Source organism: Ipomoea triloba, chromosome 12 (genome assembly GCF_003576645.1).
Source record: "Ipomoea triloba cultivar NCNSP0323 chromosome 12, ASM357664v1".
Lineage (NCBI taxonomy): Eukaryota > Viridiplantae > Streptophyta > Magnoliopsida > Solanales > Convolvulaceae > Ipomoea > Ipomoea triloba.
In genome coordinates, this window is record NC_044927.1 from 6,579,914 (window position 1) to 6,595,686 (window position 15,773).

Here is a 15,773-nt window from a genome sequence, read left to right on the forward strand (position 1 = left end):
CAACTCTACATTCACACAATCATAAATATACATTCACGATTTCTATATTCTACATTCACACATTTTTGGACAACTCTATATTCGGCAATATGTTTACTAATTAAAAAAAAAAAAAACAAAAACGACGTAGTTTTGGACTCAAGCCACCTTACAAGGTGGACCTGGGTCCACAACATAATTTGCCGTCCATACCCATTTTAATCCTTAATCCAATAATATTTTATGAACCCAAACTTTAGCCTAAATTATTTATTTTACAAACTTTTAATCAAATAAAATATAATTTTGTGCCCCTAAAACCCTTACATAGCTCCCTTCTCAATTGTTCGTTGGGACTTGGGACTGTTGGGAGGAAGACCTAAATCACTAGCACCCTATCGCGTGTCTGTCTCTCGTTCAAACTAGCGGAAGGCAGAGCAAGTCGACGGCAGCAGCAGACCGGAGTCGCGGCCGGCGACCCCTTTTTCCTCCACCATCATCTCTCCTTCCCTTCAGCGTAGCAGTGGCAGTGACCGGCGCCTCCTCCTACGGCGTCCTCTGTTTCCGACGGACTGGGGCAGTCGGCAGCAAGCGTGAGTCTTGCTCTCTCTTCCTTTCTCTGACTATCGCCGCTTCACTTTTCCTTTTGATTTGCTGAAACTATATTTATTTTGATGCTGAGTGTTTTATGTCTGAAGTGTGTGGTTTTTTTTTTTTTTTTTTTTTTAAATGATTAATTGATGATTATTTTTGGTTGACGAAAGTGACATGTTTAGGTGGTTGATTATTTGTAGACAAATAGATTGAATGTGAATTTCAAAACAAAACCAAAAGAATAGGGAGCTTGAGTGAATTTAGGGCGAGGAATGCCCAGTTGTCTCTACTGCTACCTCCCTCTATTGGGATTATCAAGAACTTAAAATTCCAGAGGCATCATATTTAATCATTATTCCTGTTGTGTTTGATTTTGTTTGTACAATTATTCTTCATACCTCGTTTATTACCTTGATTGGACATGATGTCCCTAGTCTGATTATGGTTATTTGCTTTTAAAATTCCTGGTCTTATTATTGTTTGTCTAAGGGAAAGGGTTAGTGTTCATTTGATGGCTTCAACTAATCTCGTGTAAAAAGTATACTGGCTGAGCTGTATAATCCTAAGCATACCTCTTTATATAAAAGCTCCTGTTTTATTTTAAGAGTTTAGGCTTAGCTTAGGTACACTTCGCTATTCATTTTGTAAGATAAATACTTTCTTTCTTTTTCATTTCCCATTTCTTTTTGTGTGTCTTGTTACTGAATTGTTGATTTAAAGGGTCTCTATTGGACTTACTAAATATGATTATGATTGATACTTGCTCCGTATATCTTTTTATTTGTGTATTATTCTCTACAACACTATATTGAAGTCTATACTATTACCCGTTTTAAAATCTTTACTTGATAAACTTGATATATATCTATAAATGTGTTACGAGATTTGTGAGTTATTTGGTTAAGTAACATCCTAACTTGAGATGAGCCATTACTATTATTTAAGCCTGAGATGGGTCATTATTATAATATAAGCCTGAGATGGACCATTATTATTATTAAGCTTGAGATGAGCTATTATTATATAAGCCTGAGATGGGCCATTATTATTATTAAGCTTGAGATCAGCTATTATTATTAAGCCTGAGATGAGCCATTATTATTATTAAGCCTGAGATGGGCCATTATTATTATTAAGCCTGAGATGGGCCATTATTATTACTAAGCCTGAGATGGGCTATTACTATTATTAAGCCTGAGATGGGCCATTATTATTATTATTATTGTTATTATTATTATTATTATATAAGGTTGTTTTGAAACTTTTGTTATGCTTTGTTTATCCTCTTTGTGTCTATATTTATGCATGTACGTGAGTTATTGAAGTTAGCATATGCTTGAGAATTGTTCTTTTGGAGTTATGCCTTTTACTAGAGTGGAATTTGTTTACTATATGAAATAGATGATTGTATGATGAGAAGCTTGTTCTTAAGTGAATTTCTTGTACCATTCTAATATTGGCTTATGTATATGGCACTTTGATTTTATACTTCACTAGTGTTCTAATCTCTACAAATGATTTACTCTTTTCCTATATTTATATTCCAAATCTCACAGTATTCATTTTAAAACTATGTTTTAAAAGTTCATTATTTTCAAACTATAAATGTAATTATTTTACATGGTGGAGTAGAGCTTACTTAGCATTTTATGCTAATTCGGTTTGTTTGTGTTTTTCAACCCTTTTTGTTTTCAGGATTTGATGTAAGTGATTCATTCTGAGAGTGCGACATAGAATTAGTACTCTTGGAGAAGTTCTGGGCATAATGGTTTAGTTAGAAAGTGATTTACTATATTATACTACGTAGTTGAATTGTATTATCAATAGTGAATTGATATAATTTGGTTTGTAGATAGAAATCCTTTGTAGCCTGTGCGTTTGGGCTTAGTTGGTTGCCCAAGCGTGGCATAACACCCCTTAGTTTAAGGTTTAATTTTCGCTTCCGCACTTATTTTCAGTATAGTTAGTAAGAAAGATTGTTTATTTAGTTTTATTCCTGTATTAGAATTTTGGGGGTGTTACAACCGCTCATTACCCTTCATCGCGGAGCTGCTTTGATGGATTTCCAAGTGGTAGTCTTAGCCGGCGGCTTCTCCAAAAATCTCGTTCCTCTCGCTTCCAAGGTTCCTCCTCTTTTGAATATTTTGCATATGGTTTAGGACTTTAATTTCAGTGCCTTTTTTTTTAATTTAAATTTTTGAATTTGGTGTTGTTTGAAAAAAATGGCAAATTTTAGGAGGTGCCAAAAGCGTTGCTTCCGGTGGCCAACCGGCCGGTGCTGTCTTACGTGCTGGACCTTCTCGAGCAGAACAATCTCAAAGATCTGATTGTCGTATGTTCCTTACACATGAGCGGTTTGTTATATATTTCGTCGTGTTATCAGCTGCACTGCTGCAGTGTGTTTAGGTACTCAATTGCCAAATTAGGGCTCTTGAATTGAGTTGTAGATGTTAATTTGATGTGTATTTACTGTAGGTGGTTGAAGGGGAAAATGCAGCTGTTCTAGTAGGGGCTTGGATATCAGGTGCCTATGTTGACCGTCTACATGTTGAGGTAATTAGATGCTCACAGCTCACTATCTATTTTTGTTTGTTGTTTTTAAGGGAAAATGGATGGTTTTGGTGCTGCATTTTGTGCCAAAACTTTGAGAATGGAATATGGAGGGTTTAATAGAGAAACATCAAAAAGCACTTAGATGAGATGAACAAATTTACTGCACACTCTACCAGTTTGATGATGTTCACCAAAATGTACTGCCCAAATTATTCTCACTATGCAAGTGCTTGAGTGCTTGTAGCGTGTTGTAGGGGTGTTTATAAAAAAACATCAAAGCTGTGAAACCACCCCAAACCACATTGTAAAGGTCCAATACTCTGCAGTTTCTTTCAATTCTAAATAACCAATGGGTTAGAGATTTTATAAACTGCAATGTTTCTGGTAGTTTTGGTTTTTTTTTTTTTTTTGTAATTATTAAATTACAAAAATAGAAGCAGCCTGATTAAATATCATACACACATGTACACTTATATACAAACTAAGGTTGATTGAAGTAAAGTTAATTTGCATTTCAACTAGTAACAAATAGATAGTTATTTGTCTAAAGAATAAAGGAATGTGTAAATTTACGAAAGTAGTATACTTCACCGTTAAACAAAAAATAATTTAGAAATGTATTTTATTAATACTTAAGTTTTAAATTGAACCATGTTGTTTTTCAACTTCATGAGTGGTTTCTGGTTGACTTTTTAGAAAATCGCTCTATATTGGTTTAGATTCATATATGAAAGAGGTTGACAATAAGTTCTTTCAAAATTGACAATTTGTCCCTCTGTTAGAGGGTTTCTAGAAGTGTCTATGATCGAATAAATAGCTCTACGAAAGAATGGATCGGGTCGACTTAGAAAATGAAAAGATTTGTCCAAGTTATACCTTTCGTCACCACTTTGTGGAAAATCGTTAGGTATGAATATGTTAGATACTTGTGACTCGATTGGTGAAATAGTAGTTCTCCCCCCAAAAACATGTTTTTTTTTTACCAACGCACAAAGAAAATCTTTTCTTGCGAAGGAACAAGATATTGAGAAATTGCCCATATAGAAAATATGAATTATTATTACGAGCCTTGGTCACAGAAATATAAAAAAAATGCACAAAGCCACCTGTGAACACCCAAAGTGCAGAGTGCTTGTATAGTTTTCATGTTGTAAGGGTAATTAAGAACAAGGGGAAATTCACATGTTGCAATGTAAAAACTAATGCTCTGTAACAAATGAATACCAATGTTGATATGTGGTGACTGGAATGAACTCTAATAAAGCCAAATTTACTTGCTTTAGTGTTGCAATCAGTCTATCTTGTTGTACAACAGTACAAGTTATGATAATTTTTATGTATGCTTGACTTAATTAATAATTCATGCCTAACAGGTTGCGGCTGTCCCTGAAGATGAAGGAACAGCAGGAGCCCTGAGGGCCATTGATCACCATTTGACAGCAAAAGACATCTTGGTTGGTATTCAACTTGGCATTTAGAGTTTAGTACATGTTCCATAAGCTCAGTTAGTTCTGGCTTTTGTAGGTTGTGAGTGGTGATCTTGTTTCTGATATTCCTCCTGGGGCAGTTGCAGCAGTTCATAGACGACATGATGCTGTAGTTACTGCAATGCTTTGTTATGCTCCGGTTGGTGGGCCTTCAGAGTCAGGCTCCTCATCAAAGAAACCAGCACGATATAATATTGTAGGACTGGACCCAACAAAACAATTTCTACTGCATATAGCATCTGGTGAGACATCTTTTTTCCTTCATGTTATTCTATCATCCACTTTTAGTAGACACTATTAAGCATTTCCCTATCTCAGGATTTGAAGTTGAGAAAGACATGCGTGTTCAGAAGAGCATACTCAGAGCAGTTGGCCAAGTATATTAGTTTCATTCTCTGCATTCTCATATCTTTTTAATCGTCATACAATTTAGTGCTTCATTCGATGAGTATAATTTATAGCAGGCTCTCATTCTGAACATTTCATATTTTGTTGGTCATTATGTTCCGAATGTGAGCATTTTTGGTACAATAAGCTTCTCCATTGTTCATTGACTAACACAAACATGTTAGAATACTACAAAGTTACAAACTTCTGTTACTGGATCCCCTCCTCTCCCCTCCTCTCATCACATTATTTTGTAGATGGACATTCGCCCAGATCTGATGGATGCTCACATGTATGCATTTAAGAGGTTTGAGGCTCTGCTCTTTATCCTGGTTCACAGTTCACTTTACTTTTCCATTTACTTTGAATTGTTCTAATTTTAATTTTAATCCTGTTAGAACTGCTTTGCAAGAAGTTCTAACTCTGAAACCAAGTTTTCTGAGCTTGAAGTGTGATGTCTTGCCGTATCTTGTGAGAAGTCAGCTGGTTAGTACAACGTATTGCATAATGTTTTTGGTTTCTTCTTTTTTGTATTATTATTTTTTCCATATTAGTCTTGAACTAGTTCTTGATGACATGATATGTTAGAGATCTGAGTTATCACTAAATGGAGTGCAAGCTGAAGAAAATGGGAATTGTAAGGATGCTTCCCAGAACGGTACAGTTTTGCTAGCTCAACTTATGGCCAATGCCTCTACACAAAGTTTTCATGACCTATATACCCTGGGTCCTGAAGGTTCTGCTCCAGCTCCAAGAAAAACCCATAAATGTTGTGTTTATATTGCCAACAACAGCAATTACTGCATGCGCTTGAATTCCATCCAAGCCTTCAGTGACATAAATCGAGATGTGAGATTTACTCGTCTCATTTTAACTTACACATTTTTATATAAACTTTAGCCCATTTTAATTTGTAATTGCTCAGGTCATAGGAGATGCTAGTCACCTATCTGGTTACTCTTTCTCTGCACAGAACAACATAATTCATCCTTCATCTGTGCTTGGATCAAAAACCACGGTGAGATGAAATACAAAAGTGCAATTTAGTTAATATTTTATCTTAATTATGTGCATTATTTGTATAATATTCAAATGCTCTAGGCATCATCTTCTTAGCTAGATTATTTTTGTTGTTGATGTTATTATTTATTATTACTACTATTATTTGTCTAGGTGGGACCACATTGTATGCTGGGAGAGGGTTCAGAAATGGGTGATAAATGCAGTGTGAAGAAGTCCATTATTGGCCGCCATTGTCGGATTGGTTCAAACGTAAAGGTATAATATAACTTTTATCTGGCATTATAAAGGGAAACATTTATTTCCAGGGTTTTTGCATCTTATTAAGATGGTATCCCATCACTGATTGATTTGAATTATGCAGTAGTAGAAGGTTGACCAATAATAGATGTGCGCATCCCTCTCTGTATGCAGGTAGTCAACTCTGTTGTGATGAACCATGTGACAATTGGAGACGGTTGTACAATCCAAGGATCTGTTATTTGCAGTAATGTTCAGCTCCAAGAACGTGTCGTACTAAGGGATTGCCAAGTATCTTCTCTCTCTCCCTCTCTCTCTCTCTCACACACTCACCCGTGCTTTTCCTCAGCATATCAATTTCATATGTTTCTTTTTATGTCCATCCTCACACTTTGCTCTGCACTTCCAATACAAGGTTGGAGCAGGTTTTGTGGTCACGGCTGGCAGTGAATACAAAGGAGAATCTTTGGCAAAGAAAGAAAAACAATGACAATTACGTTTTTGTTAGTTCCTCAGTCCCTTGCCTTCATTGGATTTATGTTGCATTGACATGGTCCTTGTCCTCGTGGGAGGGAACGTCCTGCCACCTTCCCCATACTTACGCTATGGTCACCCTGCTACTCAACCTCACATAGATTGTCTCGACAGTTTTTGTTTGTTTTGCGCTATAGTTTGCTTTAAGAACCATTCCCCGTTTCTTACTGTTTCATTCACTAGGGAATTCATTGTACAATCATCGGCTTGATAATTGCCTAAAGGCGAAAGAAAATGCTTCTGTACTATGTAAACTTAAATGGGTTGGCATGTGTTTTATGTGACTTTTTGCCCACATTTTTACAATGTAAACACTCCCTGTCAAATGGTATTTCCTCCATTTATTGTGAGTTCTGACTTCTAAAATATAGATACAAAATTAGTCATTCTTCTGTTGTTAGATGCACATAGCATACAATTATTTATTACAAAAGTATTGTTTCTGATTGTATCTTACATTTTTATTTTTTATTTTTTTGTACCGTGAGTTTTTTCGTGTTAATTTGTAGGGAAAATGGTGAGTTTTTTCGACTCAGTTCCTATGTTATTATCGTATCCGTTTTTAGTCCCTCGATTATGAACAAAATGATGAGTTTGGTCCTTAACTTTTGTGGTGCGTTGATAGAGTTAATTCTAAGGGTACAAAAGTAAATTTCTTAATAAAACTTACGGAAAAGGGTCAAATAAGCCTTTAAACTTTACCTAAGAAGGCAGTTAAGCCCGTAAACTTTTTAAAGTAGCAATTAAATCCATCAACATTGTATTTTACATGCAAAAAAGTTCATAAAGTTGTTAATGACCTATGATCATAGGTCATAAAGGTTCAGGTCAAATTTTCGGCCTACTCAGGCCATATTTCGGCACGAAAGTCACCGTCGAACGGTCACCGGTGACTCACTGGAGAAGGCAACCCACTTTGGTCGCTTTCTTCGGTGAGAGAAGGCGACCAGAGATGGTTGCCTTCTCATTGGAGAAGGCGTCGCCTTCCCAGTGAAAAGGCAACCCAGTGGTTGCCTTCTCCCGTGAGTCACCGGCGACCTTCGACGATCGTCGGTGACTTTTGTGCCGGAATATGGCCCGAGTGCATCGGAAATTTGACCGGAACGGAAGTTATAACGGTAAGGGTATGTTTGTCTAATATATTGTAAAGTACACTTTTTATAGCATAATGTACAAAAAAACTTAACGGACATAAATGAAGGGTATAACCTTCAGTCACACTTGTTATGTTTTTAGACATGGATGGAGCTTTTCGTTTTCCTTATTCAATTTTTCATAAACAACCCAATTTTTTTCTTATAAAAATTAATTACAAATGATATTGAAAGTGATAATGGTATTTAACGGTGATGGTAGTTGGGACGATAAGTACGTTATGGTATATATAGCAATAGATGAGGATGAAAATATAGTAGACAATTTGCTAATGATACGATTATAGTAGGTAGGTATGTAGTGGTAAGTAAGTATGGAATATTTTACGTATTTTTTTTTAATTTGGAAATTCTTTAAAATTTCGTTTCATATAATTTCCTTACTTGAGTTGAAAAATAAATATTTTATTTTAGAAAGCATTGATTTGGCTTTATTAGATAATGGAAAAATTATGAATGGGATGCCTAATAGACGACAACGAGAAAGATTGGATGCATGTAATATTACGGCTCATCATAATATAATTCAATGTATTAATGTGGTAGACGAAAACTGTGGCAGGCGTGTTGTAACTTGAAGGTTGACAAGCATTATATTTATATCAACCAAAAAATTCTCTCTAACTAAATAAGCTCAAGCTCGCTCTTATTTGAGTTCTCCATGGAATTATTACCTATTTTGACAGGCCTAATAGCTTGTGTGTTGGTGTTCATTTTAAAGCACTTGTTTATGAAAAGAAATGAGGCAGCTGGCGCAGACAATCTTCCCGGCGGCAGCATGGGATGGCCAATTCTTGGAGAGACCATTGGCTATCTCAAGCCCCATAAGTCCAACACCATAGGCACCTTCTTGGAACAACATTGCTGGAGGTAAGCTTAGTTTACTGATTCAATAGACAGCTTTTGAGGGTAAGAGACCAATGTTCGTGGTGTTGGAATATGTTCAAAGTGGGCAGATTCGCGTATCAATCATTGAGTTACTGTGATATGATTTACTTATACATCCCCTAACTGCTCTATCGGGCCATTAAATTACCATGATTTATATCCTCATGTCAGGTTGGAGATTCAATCTTTTGGGGCAATAAAATAAAAATATATAATCAAACTCGATCAACCCGTTTTAATTTGAATGCAGATAGATGAGTTGAAACTTGGTTGTTTGGCTGACGAGGGAAACCCATAACCCTTTTGGGTGTAGGTAGACCTCGTCTTGTTACCCTAGCTAACCAGTAAAGCAAGTAAATTAATCTAGATTACTCATAGTTAGCCGACCCGAATCAAAGGGGTAAGGAATCAAACTCATAATCTTGTGATTATGGATATGATCTATTGCCATTTTGGCTGGGATTACCCAGAAACTTGGTTGTTTATTATTATTATTATTTGTGGTGCGCGCAGATATGGGAAAGTGTTCAAGTCCCATGTATTTGGGTCCCCCACAATAATTTCATGCTCACTTGAGTTGAGCACCTTCGTCCTTCAAAACGAAGGCAGGCTGTTCGAGAGCAGCTACCCTAAACCGGTGAAAAACATCGTGGGACACCGGTCGTTGATGATTGTCCACGGAGAGCTTCACAAGAAGCTGCGAAGCGTCGAAGTCGACTTCATCAATTCATTCAAATCCAGCCGCCATTTCGCCGGCCACATCCAGAACCTCTCCTCCTCGCTCATGGAATCCTGGAAAGGAAAGCAACAAATTCACTTGTTTCAAGAGGCCAAAGCTTTCTCCTTCAACGTCATGTTGAAATGCCTATTTGATATGGCGCCTGGAGACCCGCTCGCCATCAAACTCTTCCAGGACTTCCTCACATTCATGGAAGGCTTTGTTTCTCTTCCGCTAAATCTTCCAGGAACCACCTTTGCCAAGGCCATGAAGGTATCTATCTATCTATCTATCAGCTAATTTTGAGTTATTTGACTACTATTATATTAGTCCTTTGACTTGGTTAAAAAATCAATATAAGTTTTTGTTTAATCAGCTTTTTGTAACTCTAAAATGCTAAAATTCAAAAAATTGCTCAAACCAACTTTTTAAATTAGTTTTATAAAAAAAAATAAAAATACATTTATACAATCAGTTAATGTTATCAATTAGTAATACTCTTTATAGCTTACCTCTCCTGGAATACGTTATTGCAGGCTCGGAGAAGGGTAGCATCGACGTTCAAAGATATACTAAATGAGAAGGGAAAGAGAAAGAGTGAAGAGTGGGGCAATGATAATGAGGACAGCTTCGCGGACTCGATTGTGGGGAATGATTGTTTGAAGGAGGAGGAAAAAGTAAGCGTTTTGTTTGACCTTCTCCTTGCAGGTTATGAAACCACTTCTGGACTTATAGCCCTCACCGCATATTTTCTTGCCCAGACGCCCCTTGCCCTTCAACAACTAAAGGTATGTAAGACCATACTATACACTTAGCGCATTTTGGTCCAAAAATGTACGTTTTGAGTTTGAATTGGCAACGTAACATTTTATTTTATATAAATAATAATAATCAGGAAGAACACCAAGCACTGAGGAGGAGGAAAAATGGGGAAGCATTGACTTGGGAAGACTACAAGCAAATGCAGTTCACACCCATGGTAATTATTATTGTTATTTAGTATTACCAAAATTATTAAATTATAAATCTCGAGTTTACCTATGTCACATTCTCACCCTTTAAAGGTGCCTATAATTCAGCAATAAAATCAGTGCTAAAGATAGATATGTTATTACAGGTAATAAATGAAACTCTTCGTTGTGGAAATCTGGTTAAATTTGTCCACAGAAAGGCTATCAAGGATGTGGAATTCAAAGGTAATTCGATCAATTTGCAGATCAAATTAAAGGAGTTTATATTTAATTATTTTTTATAGGTGTGGTTTGAAACGTGCAGGATATCGAATTCCAGCAGGTTGGAAAGTTCTTCCCATCTTGTCGGCTGTAAACCTTGATCCATCACTTCATAAAAACCCCCACCAATTTAATCCATGGAGATGGAATGTATGTCATCTTAATCCCTTATCTTCCCCCAATCTCAATTCGTTTATAATTTACTTCTAAATTAATATAATTGTGATATCAATTTTTAATTAAATAATTCATATTACAATAATCTTCAGGGAATAATAATAATAATAATAATAATAATTTAATATAAAACATAATAAGTCTCAATCCATATTTGATTTATGTTTGTTTTTTCCGTTAAATTTTTTTAATACATTATCTTATATATAAGACTTGTACTATATAATTTTTTAGACAAAAACATCCCTACCGTTATAACTTTGTTATCATTTCTTTGAGTCATTACCATTTTTGGTCCTACTGTTACAGTGACATTGCCAATTTTAGTCCACTTAATTAATTTTTGCCACATTTTGACCAGTCTTATTTAAACCTTGCCATTTTTGGTCCATCGTTAGAAAATCCGTCCAAAGACCGTTAAATAGAGGGGTATTTTTGTCTTTTCACGATGTTTTTGTCTTTTGCCACATACCAGAGCCTCTGTTCAATGGAACCTCACAGCACGCAGGTTTAAAGTGCCTGGAAATAGACCAGAGAATTCATTATGCCAACCCAATTGCAGCAAATGGGAGAAGAAGAAGATGAAGAATTTCTCTCCCACCCATCAACACCAGACTCCAGTAAATCCAAGAAACCCTCCAAAGATCTCAAATCCACCGGATTACATGTCAGTTTCTGGGGATTTTGGGCCTGAGATTATGCAGAAACCCCAAGAAGAATGAAAATCACACAAAGTATCACCAAACCCATCTCTTCTTCCCAAAAAAGCTCAAATCTTTTTCACCAAAACTTCTCCTTTCTCAACATTTCGCCCCAAGATCAACTCAAAGCACACAAAAAACAGAACTTTTGGGTAATCCAATGTTATGTGGGTGGCGTTCCGGCGAGGTATGACCTTCTCCGCAGTAGCGATTTTTCCGAGGTAGCGTTTGCTGCCTCTTCTTCTGCCCCCAACTTCATGCATTAGGTCGGTTGATATCTTCTCGCCGCCGGCAAATGGTATAGCGATGGACGCAAATGGTATAGGCAAATGGTATGTGGCAAAAGACAAAAACACCGTGAAAAGACAAAAATACCCCTCTGTTTGACGGTCTTTGGACGGATTTTCTAACGATGGACTAAAAGTGGCAATGGTTAAATAAGAGTGGTTAAAATGTGGCAAAAATTAATGAAGTGGACTAAAATTGGCAATGACACCATAACAGTAGGACCAAAAATGGTAATGACTCTCATTTCTTTACACAATATCTTTTCTTATATTTTTTAATGGTAATAATGTAGGTAGACATGATATTATAAAAAATAAGTTTGATTTCGTTAAAATTTAAATGTTATCATAATTATATTTAGTAACTTATCATAAATTCACAAATCCACCAAAATATGTTTTTACCTCAATAATATTAAAAATGTAGGATCCTGGAGTAAGCAAGAATGTGATCCCATTTGGTGGAGGAATTCGGATATGTCCCGGTGCAGAAATCGGTAAATTGGAAGTATCAATTCTCCTACACTATCTTGTTCAAAGCTTCAGGTAATAAATTACTTTGAATTAATTCAATTTTTTTTGTCTTTTCAATTATAATGACAATTAAAAATAAAAATTATGTTTTTTACATTTAATTTTGGACAATTTGTGTGAATTATTCTTAATTCAATTGTTGTGCGTTTTTTAACATTATATTAGTGCGTTTTTGCATAACAATGGTGCGACTGCACGTTAACATTTAGTCGTACTGGAACTTGGCGCTATACGGCTATACCATACTGCAAAATCATTACAACGATCTGAAATTCATTTTGTTTAACTTCTGCCGTCACAAATCAATTAAATTTGTTTATTTTTCATGTATAGATGGGAAACCAAGAAAGACGATCATCCATTTTCATACCCTTATCTGGCGTTTAAGAGAGGGCTTGTATTGGATATTGAGCATATACAATTGGAAGGCAACGACAATTGACAGCAATTGAATTGAAGTACTATTGTTATATCTATAGTAAACTATAACGACTAATCGATGATACATGTAATTCCTTTTTTACATGACTTGTTTGTTTTAGATTCTCCACCTGATAGTGTTTATCCTATTTTAACTAATTAAAGAAGAATGTGTTAGAGTGACTTGACTACATATTTGTATTTGAATTTTTCTTTCGCTCAAATATCAAAAAATATGTGCGTTGTTATAACCTATGGTTTTTGTTATATAAAAAGAATGCAATGACAAACTTAATTGATATAAAATTATAAACTTATTGATGCATTGTTGAATAACAAGGAGTTTTTTCGATACTGAAATCTTATTTCCCAAATACGTATACTTGTAAACTTATTTCCTAAATAAATACATTTAGCATTATTATTTCCTAAATAAAATAAAATCTTCTTCTTCTCTTTTCCATATACGAACTGAAAAAAAAAATTAAAAAATAAAAACACCATGCCACAATTCTTTTCATTTTTTAAATAAAATAAAATCTTCTTCTTCTTCTATATGCCTTTTATTGTATTTTTAGAAATAATATTAAAAATATTATTTTTATTCAAACAAATTTACAATATATTTGTAGAAACTTTAAATTCTAGGTTGGCAAGGAAGGGGATAAATAGACTTATTAGGATTTTGAAAACTTTTTGTAAAATTAAACTTTGGAAATTGACTTTCGCAAGTTAATCTCTCAACACTTCATAGAAAATTTATATATGTCGAAATCTCAAGTAATTAGTCAAGAAATATTTTGATCAAAGTTAATGCACAACGGAAAATGAGTATACCACACAAGGAAGTTTCGAATGTAGTTTGAGAAGTTAAGAAAATAGTTAAAGGCAGTAATTAAAGTGTGTAAAAGTAAATGGCACGGGAATTTCATAATGGTTTGAGAATGGATGGTATAATTCACATACCTCATTGTTCTCTTATTCGCCAAAAGAGAATTCACTAGTAACTTTGTACTCCCACAAATTACATGTGAAAAAACAAACTTATGCTTGTTTGTAGTTTACTTGTAGTTCCTTTGATACCATTTTGCCAAGAAGTCGTTGAGTTGATCAATTGTCACAAGTTCTTTAGTGGTCAATGAGAATATCATCGCGTGGCACTCATGGCGAAGACCTTTGAATATATAGAGATTCCGTTCATCGAAACTAATTAGTCGGTCAGCTTCTACAAGAAGGCCAATTAAAACCTTGGCTTTGTCAAAATACTCACTCATAGTGGAATACCCCTAGCGCAAAGGATGCAACCAACTATGGAGACTTATATATTGTGCCCAAGAAGAAGACCCAAAGGCTACTTCAATTGTCTTCCATAGGGCCTGCGACATGGCATGTCCCATTGCAACATACAAAATGTCATCAGACAGAGACAATATGAGTACGGACAGAATAAAAGAATCATGACGGACCAAATTTTTTGTCGTTAGGATCGGCTACAATGAAAAATTCATCCGGAGCCTTAATAAATGAAGACGAACACGGTAAGATGTTTGAATTCTGACTTCAAACTCTATAAATAGAGTCTATCCTGAAGCGATGACAAAGTTGAATAATCTAAAAGGTTTGAGATATTCTTGTGAGCTACAATCTAAAAGCAACTTCAATAATCAACTAAATTTTGTCCAATAGTCTTCTAAAGACAAACATCATCCTTCATTGCAAAGGTTGGAGATTTTCTCTCAATGGGACTTGGTGGACGATCCTTGACGTTGAATATCAGGCACTGAATAACACAGCTTAGTGAAGAAAGTTGTTCCAATGACTTTCATAAAGGGAGATTTTTAACAAGTAACCTAATTGACTTAGTTTGCAACTAGTGTAAAAGGCTAAATTTTCACTTGTATTTGTATTATACCAGTGAAACTTCCTAGGTTTAAGGAGAAGAGTGGAATATGGAGTTCATGAACCACTATTAAAATATTGCCTCAATTTCTCAATTCCTTACTCTTAACTTTCTACTTGCATTGCTTAAACTCCAACATACGTGCACTATTTTCTAAATACTTCCAAATGCTACAAATTAACCTTAGGCAACTTTGAAAAGTCTATTCATATCCTCCCCCCCCCCACCCTCTAGATCTTTTGCTTGCCCATGACCAACGTTTAAAAAAATGATATAGTTTGAATTACATATCAACAAAAATGTTTTAATTATTTATATATGTGGTACATAAAGTTAATTTATGTGGTATATAATTATAATTATATTAATATTATCTTTGTAATTTTTGTAGTACATGATTTAGTTTTTGTATAATTAAGGAAATTACTTTTTTACATTTTGTTTTTTTTTTGTATTATTATTTTTTTAATAAATATATCAAGTTGTAAATTAAATTAGTTTATTGTGTTAGATTTTATTTTTGAATTAGATACTAATGAGTTCAATTCTTGATAGTGACATTTTAACTATTTTTACATTAGTTTACGGGATTTTACAGTCACATCATCATTACTTTAGCTTGCAATCTAGTCACATAGCCATATTTAATTATTTAACTAAAAACATTATTAATTTTATGTAGATGTTCTATTTTTAATAGTATATGGAATATATAAATTGATTAAATTTATAATGCATTGACCAAGTGGAACATTTTACATAGTATGAAGACTAATGAAGTACTTCAACTTGAATATCATCTATATATGTTGCCTACTTTTTGAGTCTTTTGGCTTTGTTACATTGTTTCCTAGTAGCGATGGATTATCCTCACTTCAAACACTTTTGAGTAGAAATAAGTCACAATAAAATTACTAGCTATCTGTTTATATTTATTATGATATTTGCTATGTTGTTACCTTTTTTAA

The 15,773-nt window shown here is 34.7% G+C and overlaps 2 protein-coding genes across 3 annotated transcripts; both read left to right on the plus strand.

Annotated features, from left to right (window-relative positions):
• Nucleotides 1–312: 312 nt before the first annotated feature.
• On the plus strand, nucleotides 313–7,160 carry LOC116000254 (translation initiation factor eIF-2B subunit gamma). Of its 2 annotated transcripts, XM_031240290.1 has the most exons (15): nucleotides 313–572; nucleotides 2,269–2,276; nucleotides 2,579–2,696; nucleotides 2,810–2,905; nucleotides 3,049–3,126; nucleotides 4,500–4,580; nucleotides 4,651–4,855; nucleotides 4,932–4,990; nucleotides 5,258–5,307; nucleotides 5,399–5,486; nucleotides 5,589–5,849; nucleotides 5,926–6,018; nucleotides 6,174–6,278; nucleotides 6,435–6,551; nucleotides 6,676–7,160. In XM_031240290.1, exons 3-15 carry the CDS (start codon nucleotides 2,631–2,633, stop codon nucleotides 6,748–6,750), a joined length of 1,374 nt encoding a protein of 457 aa, XP_031096150.1. In that variant the 5' UTR covers nucleotides 313–572; nucleotides 2,269–2,276; nucleotides 2,579–2,630; the 3' UTR covers nucleotides 6,751–7,160. The 2 variants fall into 2 exon arrangements, with proteins under 2 accessions (XP_031096150.1, XP_031096151.1); XM_031240291.1 differs by lacking the exon at nucleotides 2,269–2,276.
• Nucleotides 7,161–8,678: 1,518 nt separating this feature from the next.
• On the plus strand, nucleotides 8,679–13,055 carry LOC115998915 (cytochrome P450 724B1-like). Its single transcript, XM_031238585.1, has 8 exons — nucleotides 8,679–8,818; nucleotides 9,350–9,827; nucleotides 10,091–10,342; nucleotides 10,450–10,533; nucleotides 10,672–10,750; nucleotides 10,830–10,936; nucleotides 12,379–12,497; nucleotides 12,819–13,055. Exons 1-8 carry the CDS (start codon nucleotides 8,679–8,681, stop codon nucleotides 12,925–12,927), a joined length of 1,368 nt encoding a protein of 455 aa, XP_031094445.1. The 3' UTR covers nucleotides 12,928–13,055.
• The last annotated feature ends 2,718 nt before the right edge of the window (nucleotides 13,056–15,773 follow it).